General features: G+C 39.4%; 2 protein-coding genes and 1 long non-coding RNA gene across 3 annotated transcripts; 1 reads left to right on the forward strand and 2 right to left on the reverse strand.

Annotated features, from left to right (window-relative positions):
• Nucleotides 1-375: 375 nt before the first annotated feature.
• On the reverse strand, nt 376-2324 carry LOC120296199 (pathogenesis-related leaf protein 6-like). Its single transcript, XM_039317896.1, has 3 exons — nt 2206-2324; nt 1973-2016; nt 376-843 (listed from the first exon to the last, which is right to left on the reverse strand). The coding sequence occupies exons 1-3, from the start codon at nt 2322-2324 to the stop codon at nt 392-394; spliced, it is 615 nt and encodes a 204-aa protein (XP_039173830.1). The 3' UTR covers nt 376-391.
• A 1506-nt stretch (nt 2325-3830) lies between these two features.
• Nucleotides 3831-7488, reverse strand: LOC108954155. The gene is made up of 3 exons (XR_001979864.2): nt 6688-7488; nt 6433-6572; nt 3831-4715 (listed from the first exon to the last, which is right to left on the reverse strand). It is a non-coding gene; the product is annotated as an uncharacterized LOC108954155 (long non-coding RNA).
• Nucleotides 7489-19584: 12096 nt separating this feature from the next.
• On the forward strand, nt 19585-20937 carry LOC104443044 (putative receptor-like protein kinase At3g47110). Its single transcript, XM_010056407.2, has one exon. It carries the CDS (start codon nt 19585-19587, stop codon nt 20935-20937), a length of 1353 nt encoding a protein of 450 aa, XP_010054709.2.
• Nucleotides 20938-24507: the final 3570 nt, after the last annotated feature.

The raw sequence follows: 24507 nt of genomic DNA on the forward strand, positions 1-24507 counted from the left end.
TTTGTATCCAGGATAATATACACAAGGAAGTAATCTATTATGGGGTGTTTAACTCCAAACCATCCCTTCCTGTTATATCATGAAGCGTAAAAGTCAAAAGAACACTTTGTTCTCATGCATCCTTTCATTACAAAAGCAGATAATCAGTTGATGATCAAGAACACTTAAATCTAAAAAGCCATTTCAAACATTTGCAAAATATTGCTAATTTGCTAGTAATAATCTGCTTAAGATGCTCTTATGAGCAACATGTTATACATCCATATTTTTCTAAACTAGCTCATGAATCATATCAAGCTAGTCGTTTTTATTTTCCCTTTATTTTTTATGTCACACCCATGACGCATATAACAATAGGCCATAGGTAAGCTTGTCACTCTAAAAGCCTTTCCTAGTATGGAAGCTCTCCTTCATAGTTGCCTGGAGGATCGTAGTTGCACACAACGTACCACCACCCATTGTTACACTGAACCTTAGCACACCCGACTCGAACTGAGTCACGCCAAACCATTTGAGTGTAGTGCAAGCAATCACACCCGCTCACGCAGGTGTTGGTGTTGTAATTGTAGTTCTGCTTCTCTGCAACCCATAAGCTGACGGCGTAGGTGCCAGTGAATGTGCCAGTGCCCTTGGCAAGGTTCTCGCCATAGGGTCCATTGGAGTGCACAAGGCCGCAGTCGCTAACCCGTTGGTTTGCATAGCTTTGGGCGTAGGCAGCAAGCATGTTGTCCCATGTCATGTTCGCCACGCCAACTTGCTTCCGAGCGGCATTGTGAGAGTCAAGATAGTCTTGGGGTGAGTTTTGGGCATGAGTAGGTTGAAAGAGAGAAATAGAGATGAGAAATGATGATGGTTAGAGAATTCATAAAGCTCAAGGAATTAGCTGATGTTGGTTCAAGGTGATATTTTTGGTATCAGTTCTACTATTTATAGAAAAATATTTCGGGGCTTCAACTTACCATGTGCAATGAACTTATCAGGGAACATCTCCTTTGGACAGCACAACCTTGCGTTCAAATCCAGTTTGATCTAAAATGATAAACTAGTAACTGGTGCATAAGGAAGTAGTTTTGCATGTTCTTCCTTTCCTCAAATGGAAGTAAAGTAAAAGGCTTAAGTGAAGTTTGAAATTTCAGCAAATTGGATACATTATAATAAGAAGAATGTTGGACTTTATGTCGAGTAATGTTAAAGACATTGAAAATAGTGCATGAGATTAAATTATTAGGGGACATAAATAAAGTTTATCCGGTTGTAATGAGCAAACAAGTCTTATCCAAGCCTCCTATAGAGAATGCAGATAATTTCTCCAGATTTATTTACGATACCAGCCATCGCCACTTACCATCCTCCGATGCCGCCCACTAAGCCATTCAAAAGTCACCACCAACTCGTCATCGCATCCATCGTCGTTGTTCTAAGATCCACCATCCATCTTCAACTAGACCATTTGTCTCTAGCGTCCCCCACCTCATAACAAGACATCACTACCCTCCCATAACCAGAACTAACCATAACCAGAAAACAACACTAGGACACAGAGAAAGGAATGAGCAGGCCCAAAACACATGCAAACCGAGGCCGGTGAGCCTCGTTCTGTTGATTCGACAAGACAGGAAAACAAGCTTGGCCATAACTTGTGAAAGGAAAGTTGCCAGATGCGATTGCTAGGTAGATTGGAACAAAACGGCTCCAGAAACCGCCTCGAGGGACTTGGCCGGTGAAGAAGGCAACACCAACCGCGATTCGAACTAGCCGAGAATGGATCCGACTGAGCCTTCGGTTTGCAGCTTTTCGACGAATCGACTCTGTTAACGGCGGATTTTGAGGTGGTTTTGATGAATTGCCTAGACAAGAAGCCAGAGAGCAATTCTCTGCTGTCCTTCCCTTTTCCCCTCTGCATCCCCTTTCTGTCGATCGATTGGCAAGAAATTGATTTTTTTTGCTGAACGAAGTCGTTTTGGGTCATGCAGGCAGGTGAAACTTGTTATACGTCGTTGTTTTGAGCTTTTTATGCTGAATCAGGCCGCCGCCGGCAAGCCACACAGTGAAAAAAATATCAAAACTTTGCCGAATTAAATTTTCGACGTTCAAAATCAGAGTTGAGACTTAATGATCGTTTTTTGTTTAAGTAATATTTAAGTGATTTAAAAAAAATGACATTAAAATGAGTATTGTAGGTAATTTTTGACATTTCTAATATACTTTTTCCTCCTCCCACTCCTAGCAATGGCTGCCGTCAGACGTCGACGAGCTCTAACCAACCCTTGAGGCCTTGATGCTGTCGAGGTTGCAAGCGTCCAGATCTGGAGGTGCATCCTCATTATCTAGAGACTCAACCCCCTCTCCAGATCTAGAGGCAGCGAGATCCGGATCCATCGCCCTCAGCAGGCAGGTGGTCGCCGTTGCCCCTTGATTTATTGCTTAACAAATCAATCTTCCATAAAAAAAGATAAAATTTATGAATCATTCTTTAATGTCTGCCATTTTCCTTATTTTAAGCTATCTAACAGGTACATGTACTTCTCTTTTGTCTCAATTAAGTTATCATCCACTTGTTTTTAAATTAATACAAGCATGAAAACCGTAAAATTTGCGTTTTTAATTTTATGAGCTACTTTTACGGTTCTGCAATTGGCATGGATGCGAAGGGCACGCCCCCACATCCCCACTTAGCATTGAACAGTTGGACGTGCATCTTGTATCCGTCTATCACACCATAAATAAGTCTTATAACAAAGAAATTATAATGAGCTTGAGCTATGTAATAAATTGAATATAAATCATAAAAAATGTTTAGATCATATGTAAGTCCCACCTAGATCTTATCAAATTCAACCGTCCAGATTTGAGATGTGAAATACTATATAAAGTAAAGGTCCACTAGGAAAATGATTTGAGTAATTTCTCATTGACCGAAATATGCCCCCTCTCTCTGTCTGCGCACATGCGCTTGTGTGCTTCACCATCAAGCCGCAGTCAATTGAAGACCCGAACAGTTATGTGACTAATTCGATCAAATCTGAAGAGGACAAAGAGGGAGGCTACCTCATCGCAAGATCATGAAAAAAATGAGGTCTGACTCTCGATGTAGCAATTGAGCATAGGCTCACTATCAACTAGAAGCCAATGCTTGATTGAATTTGGGTGATGTTGTCGATGAAATTCTGTTGCGGTCATGTTGCCGACACCTGCGGCCATCATATGTGTCATCTAAGAATAAGTACACCAGAAGTGTCAAAAGTCATGTACGGCACTCACTTTAGTGCCAAAAGTTTTTTTGGATCACTTAAGTGCCACTTTTTTAAAAACATGATCATTTAAGTCCCAACTCCAGTTTTGATAGCTGGAAATCCGATGTAGCTATATTTTATTAATTTCTCAGTCCTACATGGTTCGCCGGCATACCTACTTAGCATATAACACCTAAATGATGTCGTCCGAAAGTTGAAAAAAGTGATCATTTAAGTGTAAAAATTTATTTAAAATGATCATTTAAATGCCAAATTTTATTTAAAGTGATCATTTCGATGGTAGTTGTTATTTAAAAATGATCACTTCAGTGCTAAGCATGCCATGTGAAAATGCCATATGGACTGGATTTTTTAAAAATTTGTAATATTAATTATAAATGACACGTAATCAATTTGGCCAGAATTTCTTGCCGTTGGCTCTTAAGTGATCATTTTTTCTCCGATTTAGCACTTAAGTGAGTTAGCAAAAACTTTTGGCATTAAAGTGAGTGCCGTACACAACTTTTGACACTTCTAATGTACTTATCAATTATCCCTACCTACTCTTCAAACCTCCTTTTTCATTGCCATGTCATTTAATGGAGATACAAAGTTGACAAAATAATAAACAAGACAAGATCAAAAAGGAAACATGGACCTATATTTGTTGCACTTCTCAGTGTGCTCATCACATTGGCTAATAATAGTCTTCCTACTCAATCAACCCTCTCATTCTTCACCATTAGCTACCGTCTCCGACCGTTATGACCATTTGTCAGCACCGTCACTCCTCCACATCTTGCTGTTATCTCCGTTGTGTCATCCACGACCATATTTGTTTTCTCTATTTGCAAACCGAAAACACTCTCTCCTCACTCTGTCTCTTCTCTCACCACCAAATCTCTATAAGGTCTCGGCACCACCATTGATGACCTGATCTGGCCATGGCCTTTGAGATCTCACCTCAATCTCAATGGATAGGTAGATGGATGAGGCATCCCCAAATCTTGAGATGACCTTCTGATTTCGTCATTGTCGACAAAGTAATTGTAAATGATGAGGGGAGCTCAACGCTGGGTCTTGGGACCCTCCAAAGGCATAAACTTGACGTTCAGGTGAGCTCATCTGTCCTTATCCAAGAGAGGGAGAGAGATAGCTACACGAAAGCAGGGATGACGGCTGACATTGAAGCGATAGGGGAGAGAGAGTGAATGGAGCATTACATGACCCTTCATAGGCACCGGCATTGAATGGCGGAGCGAGGAAGGTCAAGATTGATGGTGGCACCAGAGGCATGTCAATGACACAAGCCACGTGTGGTTGTGGGGGCTCGATAAGGGGGGAGAAAGATGGGGAGAAGAAGAGAGATTGGTGTTGGGATCTTGAGGAGTGATTGGGTAAGCTGTAAAATCAAGAAGAGAGACTCGTGTTTTGATCTTGTGTTGGAGACAGCAAATAAGTAAATCAATGCGTACAATGGATCTGCATCCAAGAGACATAAATAGGGATGGTGAAGGAAATAAAATACAATGCCCTGGATCTAGTATAAAATAGGTAACACGATAGCATAATTGGGAAAATGAAAATCAATCATAAACTGACTCATAGCATGGTCAATCTAGGCTATGTTAGAGCAAGTTACCAGAAAAGATATACTACATTATTGACCAATTGTCAATGAAGTGTAACGTCTTACAATAGCATGCCATCAACAAGCTCAAGTTTGGCATTAAGATCAACAATATCAGGGGCGCTGTAGGCTTCATGGATTGAGATCAAAATAGGAACAATCTAGCTATAATACCAAGTCAGTATGTGAGGAAATATTGAATTGTGTGTTGCTTTATTGAATAATGTTTTACATTATACGGGCACTTATATCCAGAAAAATAAACACAAATAGGGAAGCAATCTAATGAAGAAATTAACTAACATAGAAATTAACGATAAAACCAGAATCAATTGAAACCAATTACAATCCACATAACATCACATGATCTTGAACACTACCTAACGATTGAAATTCATCATAACAATCAACGTCCTTCCAGAATTTTTCTATGGAAGTTTGAGGTTGAAATTGCTCTCGCAAGTTTGTTTGATAGATTATAAACTTTTCTTTTCTTTACTTTTTTGGTCAATATAGTAGAGACAATTGATATAAGTGGCCTTGGCTATATTTGTTAACAAAGCAATGGAAGATTGACCACATCCTGGTAAATCAAAAAAGAAAACAGTGCTCTCCTGCAATTAGCTTACAATTAGCCAACAACTAGCTAACAATCATCACATGTGCCCTTCCTCTACTGGCATGGAGCATAAAAGTCGAAAGAGCAAGAGTACTTGAAATCTGCCAAAGCCATTTCAAGCGGTTGCAGATTACTTCTAATTTGCTAGTAATAATCTGCTTAAGTTGCTTTTATGCGCAACGTGTCATGCATCCATAATTTCCAAAACCAGCTAATTCTAATACTAAAATCTAACAACCTAATAAATGCCTATTTTTCCAACCAAATTTCCATTTTTATTTTCCAGAATTTTTCTTTTATTATTTTCGTTTTCTTATCTTATTCTCGGTCCCTCCTCTGAATCAAATTTTCACTGAGATACTCCGTGAATTTCAGTATTACCTCAGACAAAGCAATTGGTAATAAACATGCTCAATGATGAAGAAATCATCAACATACGAACAGCAACATCACGGGTAATTAGAACAACACTTGGATGGGCTTCAGATCAATTCAATCTACACCCAAAAGAGGTGACCAGCAAAGGGATGGTGATGACAGCCAGTTCAAGGCACAGCAACATGGTTATTCGTTGAAAACTCATCACCAATTCACCATAACAATCTCCTAAATCATCATGCTGAGGTAAGAGATCGTACTGATGTAGCTTCATCACACGCCAGAGGGGTTTTGGTAGGACTGAAGAAAAGCAAATGTTAAGCAAACCCTACTAAAAACTTAGTTTCGCAAATCGCAAGACATTGATTCCCCTAAAGCAATCAATAATTCCCCAAAGAACCACGGCTACTTCCTTTTTTTTGGGGAATTAGAAAGATACAACACCTCAAGCTTTCTATATACGATCACATTGTAATACCTACTCAGGATAGCAACGGAAGAGAGAGAGAGAGAGAGAGAGAGAGAGAGAGAGAGAGAGAGAGAGAGAGAGAATAGGCAAAAGAAGGATTCACCTGTACTGAATTGATCTTTCCTCACCAAATTTACATGGATATACCTGTACTCGAACCTTTCAAGTTGAAAGCAATGCGGATACGGAAAGAGCAGGAGTTTCACCCAGTGATGGATAACTTCGATTTCGTCCTCGCAGGGCCTTGAAACATAGCAACAACAAAGATGTGAACGGCGGACAGAAAAGAAGAAACACATGTGATGAAGGCAGCTAAATGCAGAGAGAAGGATAGAGAGTCCATAATTATGATTGCGACCTTGTCAAGTGCAGTCAGCGACCTTCCTGAGCTTCCATTTTGAGAGACAAGCTCTCGGCAGAATATTCAGCGGATTTCAGTAGACTCCGCTGCTCATTCACAAGGGAGACATGTCCAGTAAACATAACATTGTAAGCACTAGCAGAAAGGATGACAAGTCTAATCCAACAAGAAGAGAATAACAAGTTTGATCCAACAATAAGCATATGAACAGCAGAATCAACACGGTTGCACTCGAATTTGGCAAACACACTTCAATGTTTATTTAGTTTCATATAGGACTCATGTGCAAGGATGGACAACGATCAATTTACTACCGATTAAATGAGGACCGAAATTCTTTACAATCTCAAAGAATGAATAGCAAACAGAGAAGATGTTGGCATGGCACTGTGAAGATTTAGCTAAAACATACTCACTTCTTTACTCTTCACTCATTTACATATACATGCACAAGCACTCCCCAAGCACCTCACTGCTCTCTTTTTTTCTTCTTTCCTCATAATTTTTTATGTTAGTTCACGGCAAAGAACTAATCCATCCAAGGTAAGACCTTCCAGGCTCTAAATAGATTCGAGAGTAAGACATCTCTCCTATTTACCTCACTCAGAATTCACCATTCCATGTATTTTTCATGACAAACAGTTCTACCTTCCAGACAAAATTACATTATGATGCAAGCCAATAGTCACGTCTGCCTCTTGAGAAATTTTCTATCCTATCATATCAATATGAAAGCTTCCCTGGGCACTACGACAAATAACAATCAGTGCAATTGAGAAATCCTCGATTAGCCCACGCGACAGCTCAAAGGAAATTCATGAGCGTAATCAAATTCGGAAGTGCATAATTATTAAGCATTGTTAGAGCAAATACCAAATTAAGACTACGACACCAATCAGCCGAGCAAGAGAATACACAACCAGCGAGCATAATCTCAATCCCGTGAATACAATCTGTCATATGCCAAAACCCTTGGGTATTCGTAAGTCAACATGCTTTGTTCCGCTAATATTTGATTAACATGAATCTATACTTGGCATAGTATCAGAATCAGAGACAACATATATGGATGGATTTGAACAACAATTCAAGTAGTCATGCCATATGGAGTTCTCGGCCATAGTCTAAAATCAATGGCATAATATCAGAATCAGAGGAGTAGTAAGTGAGTCGAACACGTACGTTACCCAACAATCATTCCAGACACTAAAGCATAAGAACGCTTCTCAAAATTGAATTCCGAATTCGTTCAGGCATTTTAACGAATGTTTGGTGGTCAGTTCAAAAATAGAACACAGAGTCATGATTGAAGAGTCATTTCCAATTTATACAAATTCAATGACATCAGAACGTATTTAAACTACTAACCGATCCACAATCATCATTCTACTTTCACTCATAACCTCAATAAAAAATCTCGGATTCAACTGAATAAAACAGAGCAATGTCGTACACCCCTCGGAGACCGTCTTTGGCCAAGAGCAGCCGTGGAATAGTGGACCGAGGTCTTCGAGACATCGTCACAGGTGAGGTCGGGGCCATCGCGAGACATGGAACCGCACACTGCTGGCATAGCATCGCGCGTTGGTGAAAAACGAGAAGTCCTCGACGGTGAAGATCACTGAGCTCTCGTCGCACAACATCAGGCACGTGCGAGGCTAAGGATAATAGAATATCAGCAGCCGCTGGAAGGGAAAACGCCAGAGACGTCATCTTCTCGATGTGTTATAAAAACATGCTAGAATGAGTGATTCCGACTTCGTCGATGAAGATCCTAGGAGTATTATCTCTAAATGAAAACTCATTTTTTTTCGGAGAATAACCAACCAAGGATTTGGCATCGGTTGACGAATTAGCTAGAGAAGCACCGAAATTCATTTCTTGAAGAAGAAATAATGGGTAAATCGGATGCATGCATCCCGAGTTCATCTGAACAATTGAATCTGGTAAATCACACACACATATATATAAATCACGTTAGACAATCTAGAAATAATTAGGTTTCCACACTCATGCATGCAATAACCTTCCTTTTTTAGAAGAGAGAATGGATCGTGCTGATAAAAACCCTCTCAATTCATGAGACAACATATTACTGGTTACTTTTTATATGCCTACAATGGTCGTCCGCTAGATGAGAAATTAGACAAAAGCTCACATGATTAGAGCATTGTTCATATGGTGCTCTTACTTTTAAATGTGAAAGCTTTAATATAGACGAAAAGGAAAAAAAAAATGCAAGACATTTGAATGTTTCATATGTATAGATCTAATTATCTCACATATCATTCAACCAACTATTGCATCATCACCTTGCAAGACATGGGAATCAAAATCCACCCTTGAAGTCAAATCATCTCCACCCCAATCCCCTTAACAAGGTGGGGTTTTGACCCCAACCTTTCCCTTCTCATGTGGGAAGGATGGCTAAATGCTAGTAACTATATTACCATGATTGATATACGTATTTAAGCCCGGCCTAGTAGGATAGGATGGTTTGCAATTTGTATTCTCTAGGCCTCACATCATGGGAGCTTGGGTGAAAATCTAGAGTTTTAGCCACACACAAAAAAAAAAAAAAAAAAAAAAAAAAAAAAATCTCCCACACCGTTATAATTGCATTCTAGAATTATAATTATTGGGAGACAAAAAAACAAACCAATACTTTGCATTATCTATTATTACAATTTCTTCTACTTCATATGTATTTTTTGTCCGCAAATTATATATCTATCTATGCTATCTTTGAGTTCTCATTCCGGTTAACATATAAGCAGACAAAGCTCCAAGGACATAACAAAGTGAAAGTTTAGGACAAATATGAGAACATTTGATAAATTGTTGTTTAGTAGATGTATATTGTAGCAAATGATAAACTGTTGTAGGAGGAACTATTAAATGAACATAGACTTAAAGGTGTCAAAATGATCATGAAACCGTTTTTTGACCATATATTTGGGGCTGGGTTGTAAATGGGTTGTTAAACACTTGAAGGTTGGGTGAAAATAAGTTTAAAATATTGAAGTTTAACTAGAGTGGGTCAACCACTGGGATTTGCCCCAGTGGCCACCCTTCCAACATAGAAGGGGGAGGTGAGGAGTTCAAATTCCCACATTCTCAGGGGGGGATGGGGTGAGGACGCGTAAGTTTCAAGAGAAGTCTGAGAGTGAGTGTAGAATAGGAATAGAATATGACTGATAAAAAAAAAAAAAACTAGAGTGGGTCATAAATGGGTGTCTAGAGAACCCATTTATGATCCATTTAAAAATTAAATTAGTATCAGTTGGGTAATGGAAATTTGGACGATATGTTTTTGTTTTGTTTTTTGTTTTTTTTTTTTTTTTTTTGTGACTTTCAATATGCAGTGCTTTGCATTTACAAGATTCAAGAAGAGATGACTCTCATAATGTAGAACTTTGTCCCACATGGCACTTTGCCCACCGTGGACCTAATTTGACCAGCGGGAATCCTCAAGTTAGAATAGGCCCAAGCCGAGATTTAGGGCTCCCCCCTTTTTTCTAGGGGTGATCGGTTCCCGGTTCGGTCCGGTTCCACCTTGGAACCGGGAACCGGACCGGGAGCACCGGTTCCCAAAATTGCAAACCGTGGACCGGACCGTTTGGTCCTAGGACCGGGAACCGGACCGACCATCGGTTCCGGTCCGGTCCGGTCCGGTCCAACAAAATCGGCTCTACTTTTTTGCACTAAAGAGTGACCGCGCTCGGAACCGATCAATCCAATTCGGTTCTCGAGCAATTCAACAAAACTAATCACACATGTTTCCACGTGCAAAATATTCAAATGTGATTCACACTTCGTGTGTTTCGCACTTAACTTTAACCATGAAAGCCGTGAATAGTTTGGCTAAAAGTTATGCATGGCTTAGATTTTATAGATAATCTCTGCTCTTTAAATGTTTAGTCAACGTGGGACTCTTGGAGGCTTGAAGTGCCTTGTGGGTCTCTTGGAACCTTAGTCCCACATCAAGTAGAAGATGAAATTGATAGAAAATGAGAAAGAAAATTGATAAAAACTGAGAAGGAATTGGAGGAATTTTCTGTATTGTGTATTGCTGTGTTTGTACATGTATTACACACCTATTAATAATACAATAAAAGAGTACGATAGGAAAGAATATACAAAATATGTTGTTTTCTATACTACTGTCATAATATCCAATCTCATGGATTCATAGAATCAATTAACCGTATTTAGATAATTAGAATAAAAAAACAAATCATATTTCCAACAAAAACTAACAAGGAGATTTTTTTCTATAAATAAAAGAGTAATAAAAATAGTTTTAATGGTCTCTTGGCCACATAAGATGTGCTACCTCAAATTGCAATTTTAGTTGCAATAAGTTATCATGTTTATATATTTTATTAATTCTATGTATATAAATTATATATAAAAAAATTTGTTTCGGTCCGGTCGGTCCGGTTCGGTCCGGTTCCCACCTTAGAACCGGGAACCGGACCAACCGGCCACCGGTTCCAAGATTAGGAACCGGGAACCGGACCGCCGACCGTGGGAACCGCCCAAAACCGGCCGGTTCGGTCCGGTCCGGCCGGTTCTCGGTTCGGGCGGTTCCCGTTGCACACCCCTACTTTTTCCAGGGCAATTTGCACCTTCGGGCTTGAGAGAGGCCCCAAATGGCCCAAACCGGCTGAACTATATCTAAAATATATATATATATATATATATATATATATTAAATATAAAGCATATATAATAGAAAATACATTAATAATAATAAATATTTAATTAATTCATAAATAAGTTGAAGTTAACATGTAAAAAAGAGTATTTTTAAGGCCCAAAATATAATAAACGATCTTTTCTTACTTTAAAAAGAAACAAGAGAAATTCGAGTGAGTTTCGAATTAGTTTGGAGCAAAGGACTTTTGGAAGTTCTATGGACTTGTCAATCATTAGGTAATGACTTCTTTTGTATTGGGGTTCAAGTAATGGTCGGTAACTTACATACCACATTTGATGGAATGAATGTTTAGTCTTTGTCTCTATGGGCTGCTCGATCCTCTCATGATTGACGGTGAATGTAAGGCACCAATTTGTTTAGTCTCTAGTCTTTGGTTTTCACATCCAAGGACTTCGTAGAATACGAGGCACCAATATTAATATTGCTTTCTCTCCCCTCAACTTTTTAAAGGAGGATCTTTTTGGACAATGCTATCTTATAGATTAGTATTAATATACCAAGCCACATGGCAGACCATAAGTGAGTAAAAAGGCACCAATTTTGTATTCATTGGTAGGCTCGAACAATACATTCTAGGGCCTCATCACTAAGTAAGCTAGATCTACAGCTTTGAGGCTCATTCTAGTCTACCTTGGAATACAAACTTTGTTAATATTGGAAGAGAAATCAACGCTTAAAACATAAAAAGGAAAGTATTTTATGACAAATTTAAACTAAAATACAGCAAAAATATAAAATTATTTTCTATTTATGTTTTCCATTTTATCTAATATCTAGCTCAGCCTTTTTTTTTTCCTTAAAACAAAATAGACATCGTCCCTGTTATTGGGCCAACAAATTCTAGTGGGCGAGCTAGACACTTGCCAAAACTTGCCAGTTTGGATTTGTGCATGGCCCCTAAAAGTTCGAATCAAACATGTTCAGTGATCCAATCTAGTAAGTGTACCTGATCTCGCCATATTCCGATTTGTTTTCCCCTACGTTTGATTATTTATCTCTTAGAGCATACGAAATGGATGGGACGAGACCTCTTGACTATTAATTAACGTGGGGATTGGGACAAGGCGCCCTTATTCCCCCCATTCCACGGCAAAGGGTGAGCTGAGCTAGTAATTAACTGCATAAAATTTTTTTTTTTAAAGAAAAGATGCCGTAATACACTAGGAGATAAATGGAAAAGAAAAGTGTGGGGACTCAAACAAGCATGTGGGTTTCATTCAATTGACCAATGGAAACTTCACAAATCATTTAATAAAGAGGATTCAATGCTCAATCATGGTACATTTAGCAATTCTCTAACCTCAATAAAGAAGGCGCCATATAATATTTTCGGACGCTATCATCAAATTTCCAATCGTAACCCAAAATAAATATCTTACTCATGCATTTAATATTTTTGGAACTCGCTTTCATGCAAACATAATTTTAAAAAGTTGAGATTGCATCAAGCTTGACTACTTGAGCTTGATGTTTCAGCTTTTGGTGCTTGACTTGTAATTGACTTGGACTTTAAACCAATTTCTTTTGAAAAGCCAAAAGAAATAACCGAAAGTAGGGGAGAAAACTTTAACCCAAGACACGGTAGATGTAAAAGGAATTTTGTGTAAAGAGAGAAGAGTTTTCTAGATAACTTTACCTTTTTATGAGTCGCATGGTCATATAAAGAATCAACGGATCCACTTTTTGTCAAGGATGTGAAAGTTTCATTCCTACTAGATCCTCTCGTGATTGACGGCAAATATAAGGCACCAATTTGTTCAGTCTCCAGTCTTCGGTCTTTGTTGCTATGGACTTCATAGAATACAAGGCACCAATATTAATATTGCTTTCTCTCCCCTCAACTTTTTGAAGGAGTGTCCTATTGGACAATGCTATCTGATAGATTAGTATTAATATACCAAACCAATTGGCAGATTGAAAGTGAATAATTAGCCATATTTGATAATTAATGACAATATGCCACGTCACTTATTACGCCAAATATATGAGACATTCTTAGTGTTTTTGATATTTCTCTGTATTGCTTTGGTTGTAAAAATGAAAACTACCGACACTTTGATATATGAATGACACCACTATATGTGCTAAGACTTTACTCAAATTTTCTAAGTGAAATGGTGTGCAGTGTGGTATGCACCCATGTCATTAAATAAGTGTGGAATTAGGATTAGAATGGAGATTGTCAAAAGGGGGAAAGAGATCAATTGAGCAAGATCAATTAAAATAAATTAAGTTTTCTATTCCACCATAATTTCTTCTCAAAATTACACAGTGCTCTCAAGCATCATTAGGAGTTGCCATTCAAGTTTGTCTGACAATCGTTGAAGCAATTCGATGATGCCTTCCATATAGACAATCCAACAAATCTAGAGATGGCCCCATGGATTCACGACATGCTTTTCACCATATTGCACTTTGCCTCTTTAAAAGTTTCAAGAATAAGCTCCCGAGGTGTAGGACTTTGTCCCACAGAACAATTTGTTCTAGGGGTGGAAAAAAAAAAGATCTAAAGAACAATTTGGCCTAGATCAGACGGCCGACTTTTTCAGGTTTGAAGTGGCCCAGGCTGAAATTTAGGATTCCCCCTTATTCTTTTCCGAGCCAATCCGCACCTTCAGCTTTAGCATCTTCGGGATCTCAGGAATAATGTGGATCGAACTGGTCAAATTATATATTAAAACTAAAAAATATAATCAAAAGATTAATAATTAATATAGAAGATGTTTTAATTATTCTCCCAACACTTGAATAAGCTCATAAGTAAGTTAAAATATGAACACCCAAAATATAATAACTAATCTTTTTTAATTCATAAAAAATGAAACAAAAATCCACAAAAATATTAAACTATAAAATTTTCCCAAAAAATAGGCTCTCTAGTCTCTCTTCCCCTCATTGGTACCATGGATAGTGTGTCGTATTAAACAGTGACAAAGAGGTTAGATTGCTTTTCACAGAATGATCCAGAGCTTTAGCGAATCAATTAGAATATTTTAATGCAAAAATCACTTAAAATTTTCTTGAATCCAAGTGCACGGGACGCAATCTCTTTTCACAACATGACTCATGTACATTTCTTTTGAGGGGCCAAAGGAAGTTCCCACGGGCTTTGATGACTTGAGCAGGAAAAGTATTGGACTAATTGCATGATGCACCGCACTCAATAACTATAAAAATGATTTTTGTTTCAATAATGATAAAGATCCCGACACTCGCGCATCTCACCACGATTAAAGAAATTAAAAATAAAAAATTTTGCTGTAATAAAAGTGAGTTTTGCTTTCACATTTCTAGATTGAAAAGATGCCCAAAATCCATTTCATTCGACCAGAAAAAATAAAATAAAATTGTTGGGTCACTTTTTCATTCAAAAAGAGATTATGTGGAAAATCTTGGCCTTTTGGAAAAGGAGAAAAAAGAAAGTCATTATATAAAAAGTTAGTTGATTTGTCATGTGATGATTTGATCTTTGTGTTCATATTGACCAAGTAAATATTATTAAACTGTGCTACATTGCAAATTATAAATGGACAATAAACCATATTTAATAATAACATGCTACATTACTTATTATACCAAATTTATAAAACAGTCTTAGTGTTGGACGTTCTCTTTCTTGTTTCTGTGGTCAAAGTGAAAACAAACCAAACCTTAAAATATGAATAACACTACAGGTACTAAGACTTTACTAAATTAAATGGCGTGCTATCTCCATGTAATCAATTAAGTGTGGAATCAAAATAGGAATAATATTTGTAAAAAAAAAGGGGAAAACATAAGTTTTAGAACATGTTTGCACTTTTTAAAAGTTTTAGAACTCAATTGCACTTTGTTGATAAGTTTTAAGACTCAATTGCACATTTTGAAAGTTTTAGGACTTAATTGCACTTTCGTGAAAAATTTTAGAACATCCAATGAACTTATTCCTAATTGATCCTACCCCATTTATGTTTATTTTCCCTTTTAATATAATCGTCAGTTTGGTTGCCGACTTCACACCAATTTGATGGTACGTCGCAAGCCACACAGCCGCCTTGTCAGTTAGTAAGAACTTTCTAGTAAAGTACCTGTGACATTACTCTTGAAATACTTGTATCACTATGCCCACTAAAACATTACTTCTCTAGACACTTTATATGTTCAGGAAATGAAGTGGGTTCATGTCAATTAGTTCTCAAATGGGGTGGTTAATTTCCACATGGTACTTACATAATCTAAACTTAATTGGACTCACATGATTCCAATGGACATACTACCTCGATTAACACATTGACCAAGAACTCTTGAGGTTTCCTAATCAGAATATTTCTCATAAACAAGTTCAACAGTTTGTTAGGATTGTCAATTATCTTAGAACTTTCATCCCAAAAGTCTCTAAATTTTTGCACCCCTTGCAAAAGTTCTTGAAGAAGAATCCACTCCAATGGAAAGGAGAGCACAATAATGCAGTTGAGGTGTTAAAGGAGGAATTGCTGCATCTTCCACATTGCAAGTTCATTCTCACCACAAGCAAATTTAGCGAACTGATGATAATGAAAAGTATTGGACATCAATTTTGCTTGAAGAAATTGATGGAAAGAGATACATCTATGAACATAAGAGAGGACGGTTTTCACCTATCAAACTTCATGACGCGGAGGAAGTAATGCTTGGAAAGAATTCCAAAAGATAGTGTTTATTTTGAATAATGAAGTGCAGATTACAATATTTTAGGCGGCTATTTATAGGGAGGTCGTCATCTAGAGAATAACCAAATAACTGAAATCAAATAACAAAATTAAGGAAAAGATATTGATAAAAGGGAAACTAATCAAAACACAACTAGAAAATTTGCAAACCGTGTCTAAAATCTGCGAGATCTCGGAAATCAACGGAACCCATTTGTAATCTCGAAGATCACACAGTCTTCTTTGATTTGTGGGACCGTCCGCTCTTCTGATGCTCCAATGTTACCATAAAGGCATTTGCATGTTGTTCTACATCACTTCACTACCACTCTTCACTCAAAGAAACCTTAGCTGTTAAATGAAATCAAGAAAATTGAATTCCATCTTATTGTTTATCATTTCTTTGTCCAAGCAAAAATTCATCATTTCCCTAGATGGTGAAATTTAAAGCCAAAATAGTTTCTCATCCTCAATTTGTTCAATGGGCAAAATAGTTTCCAAAATACTATTTGGAAACCAAATTCATTAAAGTAGAGGGGAACATCCTTGTAGATCTTCTTTCAAGACCTAAAGGCATCTCATCCTTTTACACATTTACTTTTGACCAATTGCGAATTAGTACCATGAGGGAAGGGTGAAAAGAACCCTAGGGAGATATGCCCAATGTCCTCACTAAAAATCACAATACTTTCCTTGTCGGATGACATCTTTCTCCATGTAATAACACTAAATGCTAAGCATATTGGAAGTGGGAATACATTGAAAATTTGGGCTTCCTTCCTTCGTTAGAACTCTGGCTCTGGCATAGTACTATGTTTGTAGATAGAATGTAGCTAGAATTTCGGTAGTACATAACACCTTGTAAGGATCACTTTCTATTTGAATTTTTCCCCTAATAAATAAAATCTCGTGAACTTGTCGCTTGAAGAGAATATTTGTGATTTGTAAGTATAGTCGGGCATGTTTTCAATTGAATGAGATCAATTGAATACAATGGATGTAATAATGAGCTGGGGTAGCAACAAGAAGAACATAATAAAATGCATTCGATGGAATTGTCAGTCTTCGTCTCCATGGATTTCTCAATCCTCCCATAGTTGACAGGGAACATGAAGCACTAATTTGTCCTTTATTTGGCTTTGTCCTCCCTTTCTTCTTTGTTATTACTATCAACTTTTTTATGGTGTTTCCTATTAGACGATGCTATGCTATAAATTAATATTAGTACACTAAACCGCATAACATACTATGTGTGGACTATAAGTCATATTCGATAACTAATAACAATATGTCACATCAAATTCATAAAATAATCTCAGTATATGACATTTCTTTTTCTTATTTTTATCATAAATTTGAAAGCAAGCAAGACGTTAAAATAAGAGTAGCACTACATGTACTGAGACTTTACTAGAGTTTCTCGGTAAATGAAGTGGTGCACTATGTGCTGTACAGCATGTCGTCAAATAAGAGTGGAATCGGCGTTAGTTTGTAAAAAGGGGAAAAGTGATAAATGGGGCAAGCTCAATTAAAGGAAATTTTCTGGAAAAAAAATTAAAGGAAATTTTGCCAGCCGTCTAATATTCCGTGCAATCTGTAATATGCTTTTTTGGCTGTACTTCTTGGCCATACTGACAATGAAAATGCCTGTATAACCCTTAACATCAGCTATATGAGGCGAGGTGACGTTTGAATAAAAAGCAAAGTTGGAAGAAGGGAAATATTCCCAAACCTCCGCTCTGTTCTCCTTGATTTCTTACAAATCTTTCTCTTCTAGGTCTAGTGACATTGGAATGATAAAATTGCAATTTTAATCATATAAGATGAGTTGGTTCAACAAGTCTGTTCTCTATTTGTTATTCAAATCCTACGGCTAAGAAAACTTTTCCAAGGCCATGAAGCCTTTGGATGAAGGCTAATGATATTTTGGAGACCATCAAGCAGTTTCATTTAAGGACTAAAAGAGAAAAGGGCATGCGTGCTAGGATAACATACATGTCCCAAATTTCATTAGTCTACCTCTTGTTCTATGGTTATATGCATTGTTAGCTTATTCCATTTCTCTTTTTTTATTTTTCCTATGGGGTAATTGTCGTCAATTACATGCCATTTCTGTTGAAATAAGTTACATGGCGCTATTGTCACGGGCCGATCGATTGGGATCGTGACCGCGCGGCGACTCGGGCACTCTAGGATCGGAATGGATCGCCAAAGCGCCTAAGCCAAGCCTTACACAGTCGAACGCTCACTCGCTCGCCTTACCTGGATCGTAGAGAGAGAAAGTATCTAGAGAGAAGAGCTCTGGAAAGAAGACTTGCTTTCTATTGCGGAAGTAGTGGATTGCTTTCAAATGAAGGAGGACACCCCTTTTATAGTTGAGGGCCTCGGATTACAACCATCGATCTAGAATGCTATCGGCGGACGAGATCGCACCGCCTCAACTAACGACATAATGTCGTCTACCAACTACCGACATAAATAAAGGGAATAGACTCCCGTAATCTTAGCTTAATGACATATTCGCCCGCCCTTGCAATTCGGGGAGAAGGCTTGGTGGGAATCCGAGTGACAGCAGGAAGTCCACGGGCGAGTTGGAGTCGACCTTGGGGAACCTCTCGGGTCGTCCATTTCTAGGCCCGTGACACTATCCTATTCCTCTTCCCAATCGCTATTAAATTGATGGGAAATATGAGGCACCGGTTAATACAGTATAGCTTGAGTTTGAACTAGGTACGAGACCCAACTCATTTAAAGGATTCTGATTTGTTCAAAATATGGTGTTCCTTTTTAATCAGTATCATATTTTGATTTGTTGGGCGGTGCTACTTAACTATTAAATGTATTGAAGGTTTGGTTCTGTTGAAGATAAATATCCAAGTTTAACCGAGGAGCAAACATTAGTCGGACTCCACTCAACGCGTCCAGTTTTAGGCCTTTTCTAATATCCTGAAGAAGACGTACTGCTGAAGTCTCTATTTTATATCCCCGCACGAGAGGACTCTCTCTTTAGAGAAGAAAAGAAAGGGGACGCACCAGTAACGCTTTCTTTGATCGCACGGAGTTCTACAATCGGTGGATTTCGTGACGCAAGTCACATAATAAGTCATTCTATTAATAAACACTGTGAGTTTAGATGTAATCAAGGCGTGGAAAACACTCAAACTTGCAAGTAATTATAATTCTATTTTTCTCCAATTTTTAGTGAATTATAGCTGCTTACTCTTCCAGTTGCGTAGATATCGATTTCCAGACTGAACCACGGAAATCTCAGGAGTTCTTCATTGTTTCTCATTTATTTTATCTGCGATTTTACATTAATTAATTACAAGATTCGGTTAGTTTCCACATTATTTTATAATAATTTATTCAATCTTCAGTCTTCGGTCTTCAGGAGAGAGAAAGTTTACGAAATTTCCCATGATGGAGTTAGTCAATAATTGATTTGTGCATAGAGGGAGGAGGTTTATAAATTCAGCTCAGACTGAAAGTGGATCACTGGACGAGATGGGGAAGCAGCTATTTCTTATTCTCAACTCTATTCTCTTGTGGTGGTGGAGCTCAATCACAATCTCCAAAGCATACTCACAAAACCAAATGGATCGGTTCGAGTTAGCCTTCTTAAAAAACGCAATACACAAAGACCCATTTGGGGTCTTGAGCTCTTGGAATGATTCTACTCATCATTGTGAGTGGCAAGGTGTTTTGTGCAGCAAAAGACATCCTGGGAGGGTCACATCTCTGGTCCTGAGATCACAAGGCTTGGACGGCTTTCTATCTCCTCACATAGGTAACCTCTCTTTTCTGAGGGTCATATTTCTGCAGAACAACAGCTTACATGGCGAAATCCCACCACAGATCGGCAACTTGCTTCGGCTACGTGTTCTTGTTCTTAGTAACAACTTATTTGGCGGGCCGATACCCTCCAATCTTTCTCGCTGCTTGAACCTTGAGATGCTGAATCTCATAGACAACCAACTTGTGGGGGGAATTCATTCCGATCTTGGTTCTTTAACAAGACTCAAAGGCTTGGGCTTGTATAGGAACAATCTTGTAGGTCCTATTCCTCGTTCGATTGGAAACCTCTCGCTGCTACAACGGCTCTCACTGGGAGAAAATGCGTTAAGCGGAGAAATACCTGAGGAATTGTCCAGACTCAAGAGATTGATACTTTTCCAACTATCTTCCAACAAACTAACCGGTGAGATTCCAGCAGGGATTTTAAACATGTCTGACATTATTACATTCAGTGTTGGTGATAACCAGTTGTGGGGAAGCTTTCTCAATGATGTCGGCACCACTTCTCCTTCTCTCGCTTTCCTTGGCGCCGGCAATAACTTGTTCACCGGGATGATTCCATCAACGTTAACGAATGCCACAGGTCTTGAGCAACTTTTCCTTATCAACAACGGTTTTCATGGGCCAATACCGAAAAATCTAGGAAGGCTAAAGGACCTTTATCTAATTGAATTGGATCATAACCACTTGCAGGATGACTTGAGTTTTATTTCTTCTTTAGTTAATTGTTCCAACTTAAACACTCTCGGGATGCCAGGGAACTTGATTCACGGATCGTTGCCGAGATCCTTCTCAAATCTCTCCACCAGCATTGAGTGGATTTCTATGTCAAGCAATCGGATCCAAGGATCTATTCCTTTAGCCCTCGGAAATCTTTTCAACTTGTCTTTCTTGGATTTAAGGAATAATTTTTTAACTGATTGCATTCCTCATTCCATCGGAGCACTTTCCAACTTGCAAAAACTTGGTTTAGGCGGGAACATGTTGACTGGAGAGATACCGTCTTCAATTGGTAACATTACGTTGTTAAATGTCCTTAACCTTTCCTCCAACATTTTATAAGGCTACATACCGCAGAGTCTCGGCAACTGCAAGCAACTAATTTTTCTTGGTCTTTCGAACAATAACCTTATTGGCTCAGTTCCTGTCGAAATCATGGGTCTTTCTTCCTTATCGGTCCTCCTTAATTTAGCAAATAATAATTTAAGTGGATCTCTTCCATTGCAAGTTGGATCTTTAAAGAATCTTGGCAAATTAGATATATCTTACAACAGATTGACCGGCTTAATTCCAGCATCCATCAGCGAGTGCTTGGTATTGGAAGGACTTTACTTAGAAGCTAATTCTTTTCAAGGTCAACTCCCCGAAGCTTTACGTCCATTACGGGGTCTACAAGTGCTGGACCTTTCCAATAATAATTTTTCTGGTCCAATCCCAAGCTTTCTTGCAGAGCTAGTAGTACTTGAATTTGTCCTTCAATCAACTAGAAGGACAAGTTCCAAAGGGTGGAGTTTTTCTTAATGCAAGTTCGGTATCGATTTATGGAAATGCGGAACTCTGTGGAGGTGTTCCCGGTCTGAAGCTTCCTCGTTGTAAATCACCAAGCTCTAAGAAGTCTTCTTCAACCAAGGCCAGAGTAATATATGTGGTAGCTGGCAGTTCGTTATGTTTAGCTTTGTTGCTCCTATGTCTGTCTATCTTTTATCGCAAAAAGAAGCAGACGACAACCAATGCCTTCTCTTCATTATTTTTCAAGAACCAATTCTTGAGGATTTCTTATGAAGAACTCCTGAGAGCGACTAATAGATTCTCTGAGACCAATTTGATTGGTAAAGGGAGATATGGCAAGGTTTATAAGGGGATTCTTGATGGAGGTGCCACGGTGGCGACGAAGGTGCTCAATCTAATGCAAAGAGGTGCTTCAAGGAGCTTTATCTCCGAATGTCGAACTCTAGGAACCATTAGACACCGAAACCTCGTGAAGATACTAAGTATCTACTCGAATGTGGACTTTTGTGGCAATGACTTCAAAGCTCTAATATATGAGTTCATGGCTAATGAGAGCTTGGAGGAGTGGTTGCACCCTAGATGTGACATCCCGATTTTTCTCAATTTTATTTTCAGTCAATTGAGTCGGGCAATTCATCCGTGCATGTAGTTCGTCTCTTAGAGTTGGCCACTCACGAGGGAACTAGTTTATTGAGTGAAGTAATTAAGGAATTTTACCGCGTCAGACTTGGGGACTGATCACCCTCGGGTTGGATGCAAGAAAATTTCCCAAAAGCTACTCAATGGATTAGGCGAGCTGAAATCGCACCGGATTGAATTCAACCGTAAAAATTGGGATTGAACTTAGAAGTTGGAAGCCGGTCATGTCACATACCCTATTAGGAACCTTGGATTAATTTATGGACTTTAATTTGGACTCAATTAGAAGAGAATTGATGGAAATTGAAGTAATTGAATGTACAAGAACTTGGACCCCGGCGGAAAAGGAAATTGAACCTATTGGAAGATGTTATGGAGGATTTGAATTAGTGGAGAATGACATCAGCAGGTGATGTCATGGTGGAGGCCAAATTCAAGGAGAGCTTGACAAGTGTCACAAGCCAATTGGCTCACCAAAAGTGGGGATGTCACTTCCCTCTTGTCCCCATCATCTTCAACCTTTGAATTTGGAGGAGAGAGAGGGAAAGTGTGTGTGAGAAGCCAGCGGGAACCGAAGCTCTCCGTCCGCTCCTTCGCCGCTCGACCGTCGCCGCCGCCTCGCCCGCCGTTCGCCGGAGCTCGCGTCGCCGTCGCCGCTCGCTCGCGCGCGACCGCACGCCCTCCCGCGCCGAGCCGCTCGCCTCCGTCTCCGCTGTGAGTCCCGCACCGTCGCAGCTCCAAGCCGTCCGCTGCTCGTCGTCGCCGAAGCTCCGTCGCCGTCGTCCGTCGCCGTAAGCCACCGCCCCGAGCCCTAGCTTCCTTCGCCGGTCATTCTCCGCCGTCCAGCCGCCGTCCACCGCCCTTTGAAGCTCGGTTAGTGCTGGAAAAAACCAGCAAGAACCAGCTCCTTTTAAGCTCGGTTTGGCTCCCTATTTGTCCTCATTTGGTGTTGATCCGTGTAGGTTTGTCGTCGGCGTCGTCGTGCTCTTCGCCGGAGACTCGACCTTCGCCGGAGACCCGTCGGAAAGCGCTTCCGGTGAGTTTACCTCACTAATCCGCGATTAGCGAGATAATGATGCCCTAAGTATGTTTAGCTTAAGTTGATTGAGATTAGGTGGATAGATTGGCTTAATTAGTTGTGGATTATATTAAGGTGATTAATTAAGGTAAAGTGTGTTTAGCTTAATGGTTAAGTATGTTTATTTTTAAAATAAACCTTGATGTGACTTAAAGGAGTTTATTTATGATTTAAATAAATGCTTCGAAATTGTTGGATTATTTAATAATATATCTTATTCCGAAATTCATTAAAATATTATTTATAAAAAAAAAAAACTCGAAAATTTATTTTGACCCTAGTTGCTCAGAATTTCGTGCCGATCGTTGCTGTGCTAGTAGAATCTCAAATTGATGATTGGTTGTGATGAATTGAGTGTGATTGCGATTTATAGGGATTCTTTATGAAATCCTAAGTGTAGAAATTGATGGGAGATTGGCTGTGATTGACCACCTATTAGAGGTCGTGCCCAGTGAGGCCGTGAAATACCACCTAGGAAAGGTTGTGCCCGATGAGGCCGTAAAAAACCACCTACGAGAGGTCGTGCCCGATGAGGCCGTGAAATACCACCTAGGAAAGGTTGTGCCCGATGAGGCCGTAAAAAACCACCTACGAGAGGTCGTGCCCGATGAGGCCGTGAAATACCACCTATTAGAGGTCGTGCCCAGTGAGGCCGTGATAAACCACCTACGAGAGGTCGTGCCCAGTGAGGCCGTGATAAACCACCTACGAGAGGTCGTGCCCAGTGAGGCCGTGATTAACCACCTATTAGAGGTCGTGCCTGATGAGGCCGTGAATTACCACCTGATTACAGGTCGTGCCGAGTGGGGCCGTGATTGCCACTGATTGTTAAACCTTCCTATAAGGCCGGGATTGAGAGCAATGATTGATTTGCTAGAATGACATGTAATCGGCCGAGTCGATTGATTGCTGAGACGATCCAAGTGGTTGAATTGTTATGATGATGTGATTGTGCCTTCGTTGTTGAGTTACTAAAATTTCACGTGGTTGAATTATATAAATTGTGCTAACCTGCAGATGAGGGCTAAGCCGAGGTAAGTCTTCTTGATGTTGTGGCTAAGCTACTTCGGGGCGTATTTACTTTCTAATAGGGGTTTAGGAGGGGTGAACTTGCTGAGACAAAGTCTCATCCCGGTTTGGGGAAAAATATTACAGGACCGTAGATGGCGGGACCCCCAGAGAAGAATGGCCTCCCAGTGCAGATCATTGAGCAGGTACGCAGCGCCCCTGATCCTGGGAGCCATTGGGTCTATGAGCTGATCAGGGCTACCGTGTGGATCCAGGAGACGGAAGATGTTAGGGTGCCCCATAGGTATAGGGCTTGGTTCCGTTTTGGGGCCAATGGTTTTAGGATTGGTCCGCTTGACAGTTTTGACATTCCCCTGGTTGTGATGGATGCTCTTCTA

Source organism: Eucalyptus grandis, chromosome 7, assembly GCF_016545825.1.
Source record: "Eucalyptus grandis isolate ANBG69807.140 chromosome 7, ASM1654582v1, whole genome shotgun sequence".
Lineage (NCBI taxonomy): Eukaryota > Viridiplantae > Streptophyta > Magnoliopsida > Myrtales > Myrtaceae > Eucalyptus > Eucalyptus grandis.

Bases quoted from the DNA above. Each gene is read 5' to 3' on its own strand.
- LOC120296199 (XM_039317896.1), bottom strand. From the start codon at position 2,324: ATGAGGATGCACCTCCAGATCTGGACGCTTGCAACCTCGACAGCATCA. The intron at 2,017-2,205 runs GTATATTAGAAA...GGCCTGATTCAG, and splicing joins AGGAGTGGGAGGAGGAAAAA to CATAAAAAGCTCAAAACAAC. The intron at 844-1,972 runs TGCATGACCCAA...AACCATCATCAT, and splicing joins TATAACAAGTTTCACCTGCC to TTCTCATCTCTATTTCTCTC.
- LOC104443044 (XM_010056407.2), top strand. From the start codon at position 19,585: ATGGGGAAGCAGCTATTTCTTATTCTCAACTCTATTCTCTTGTGGTGG.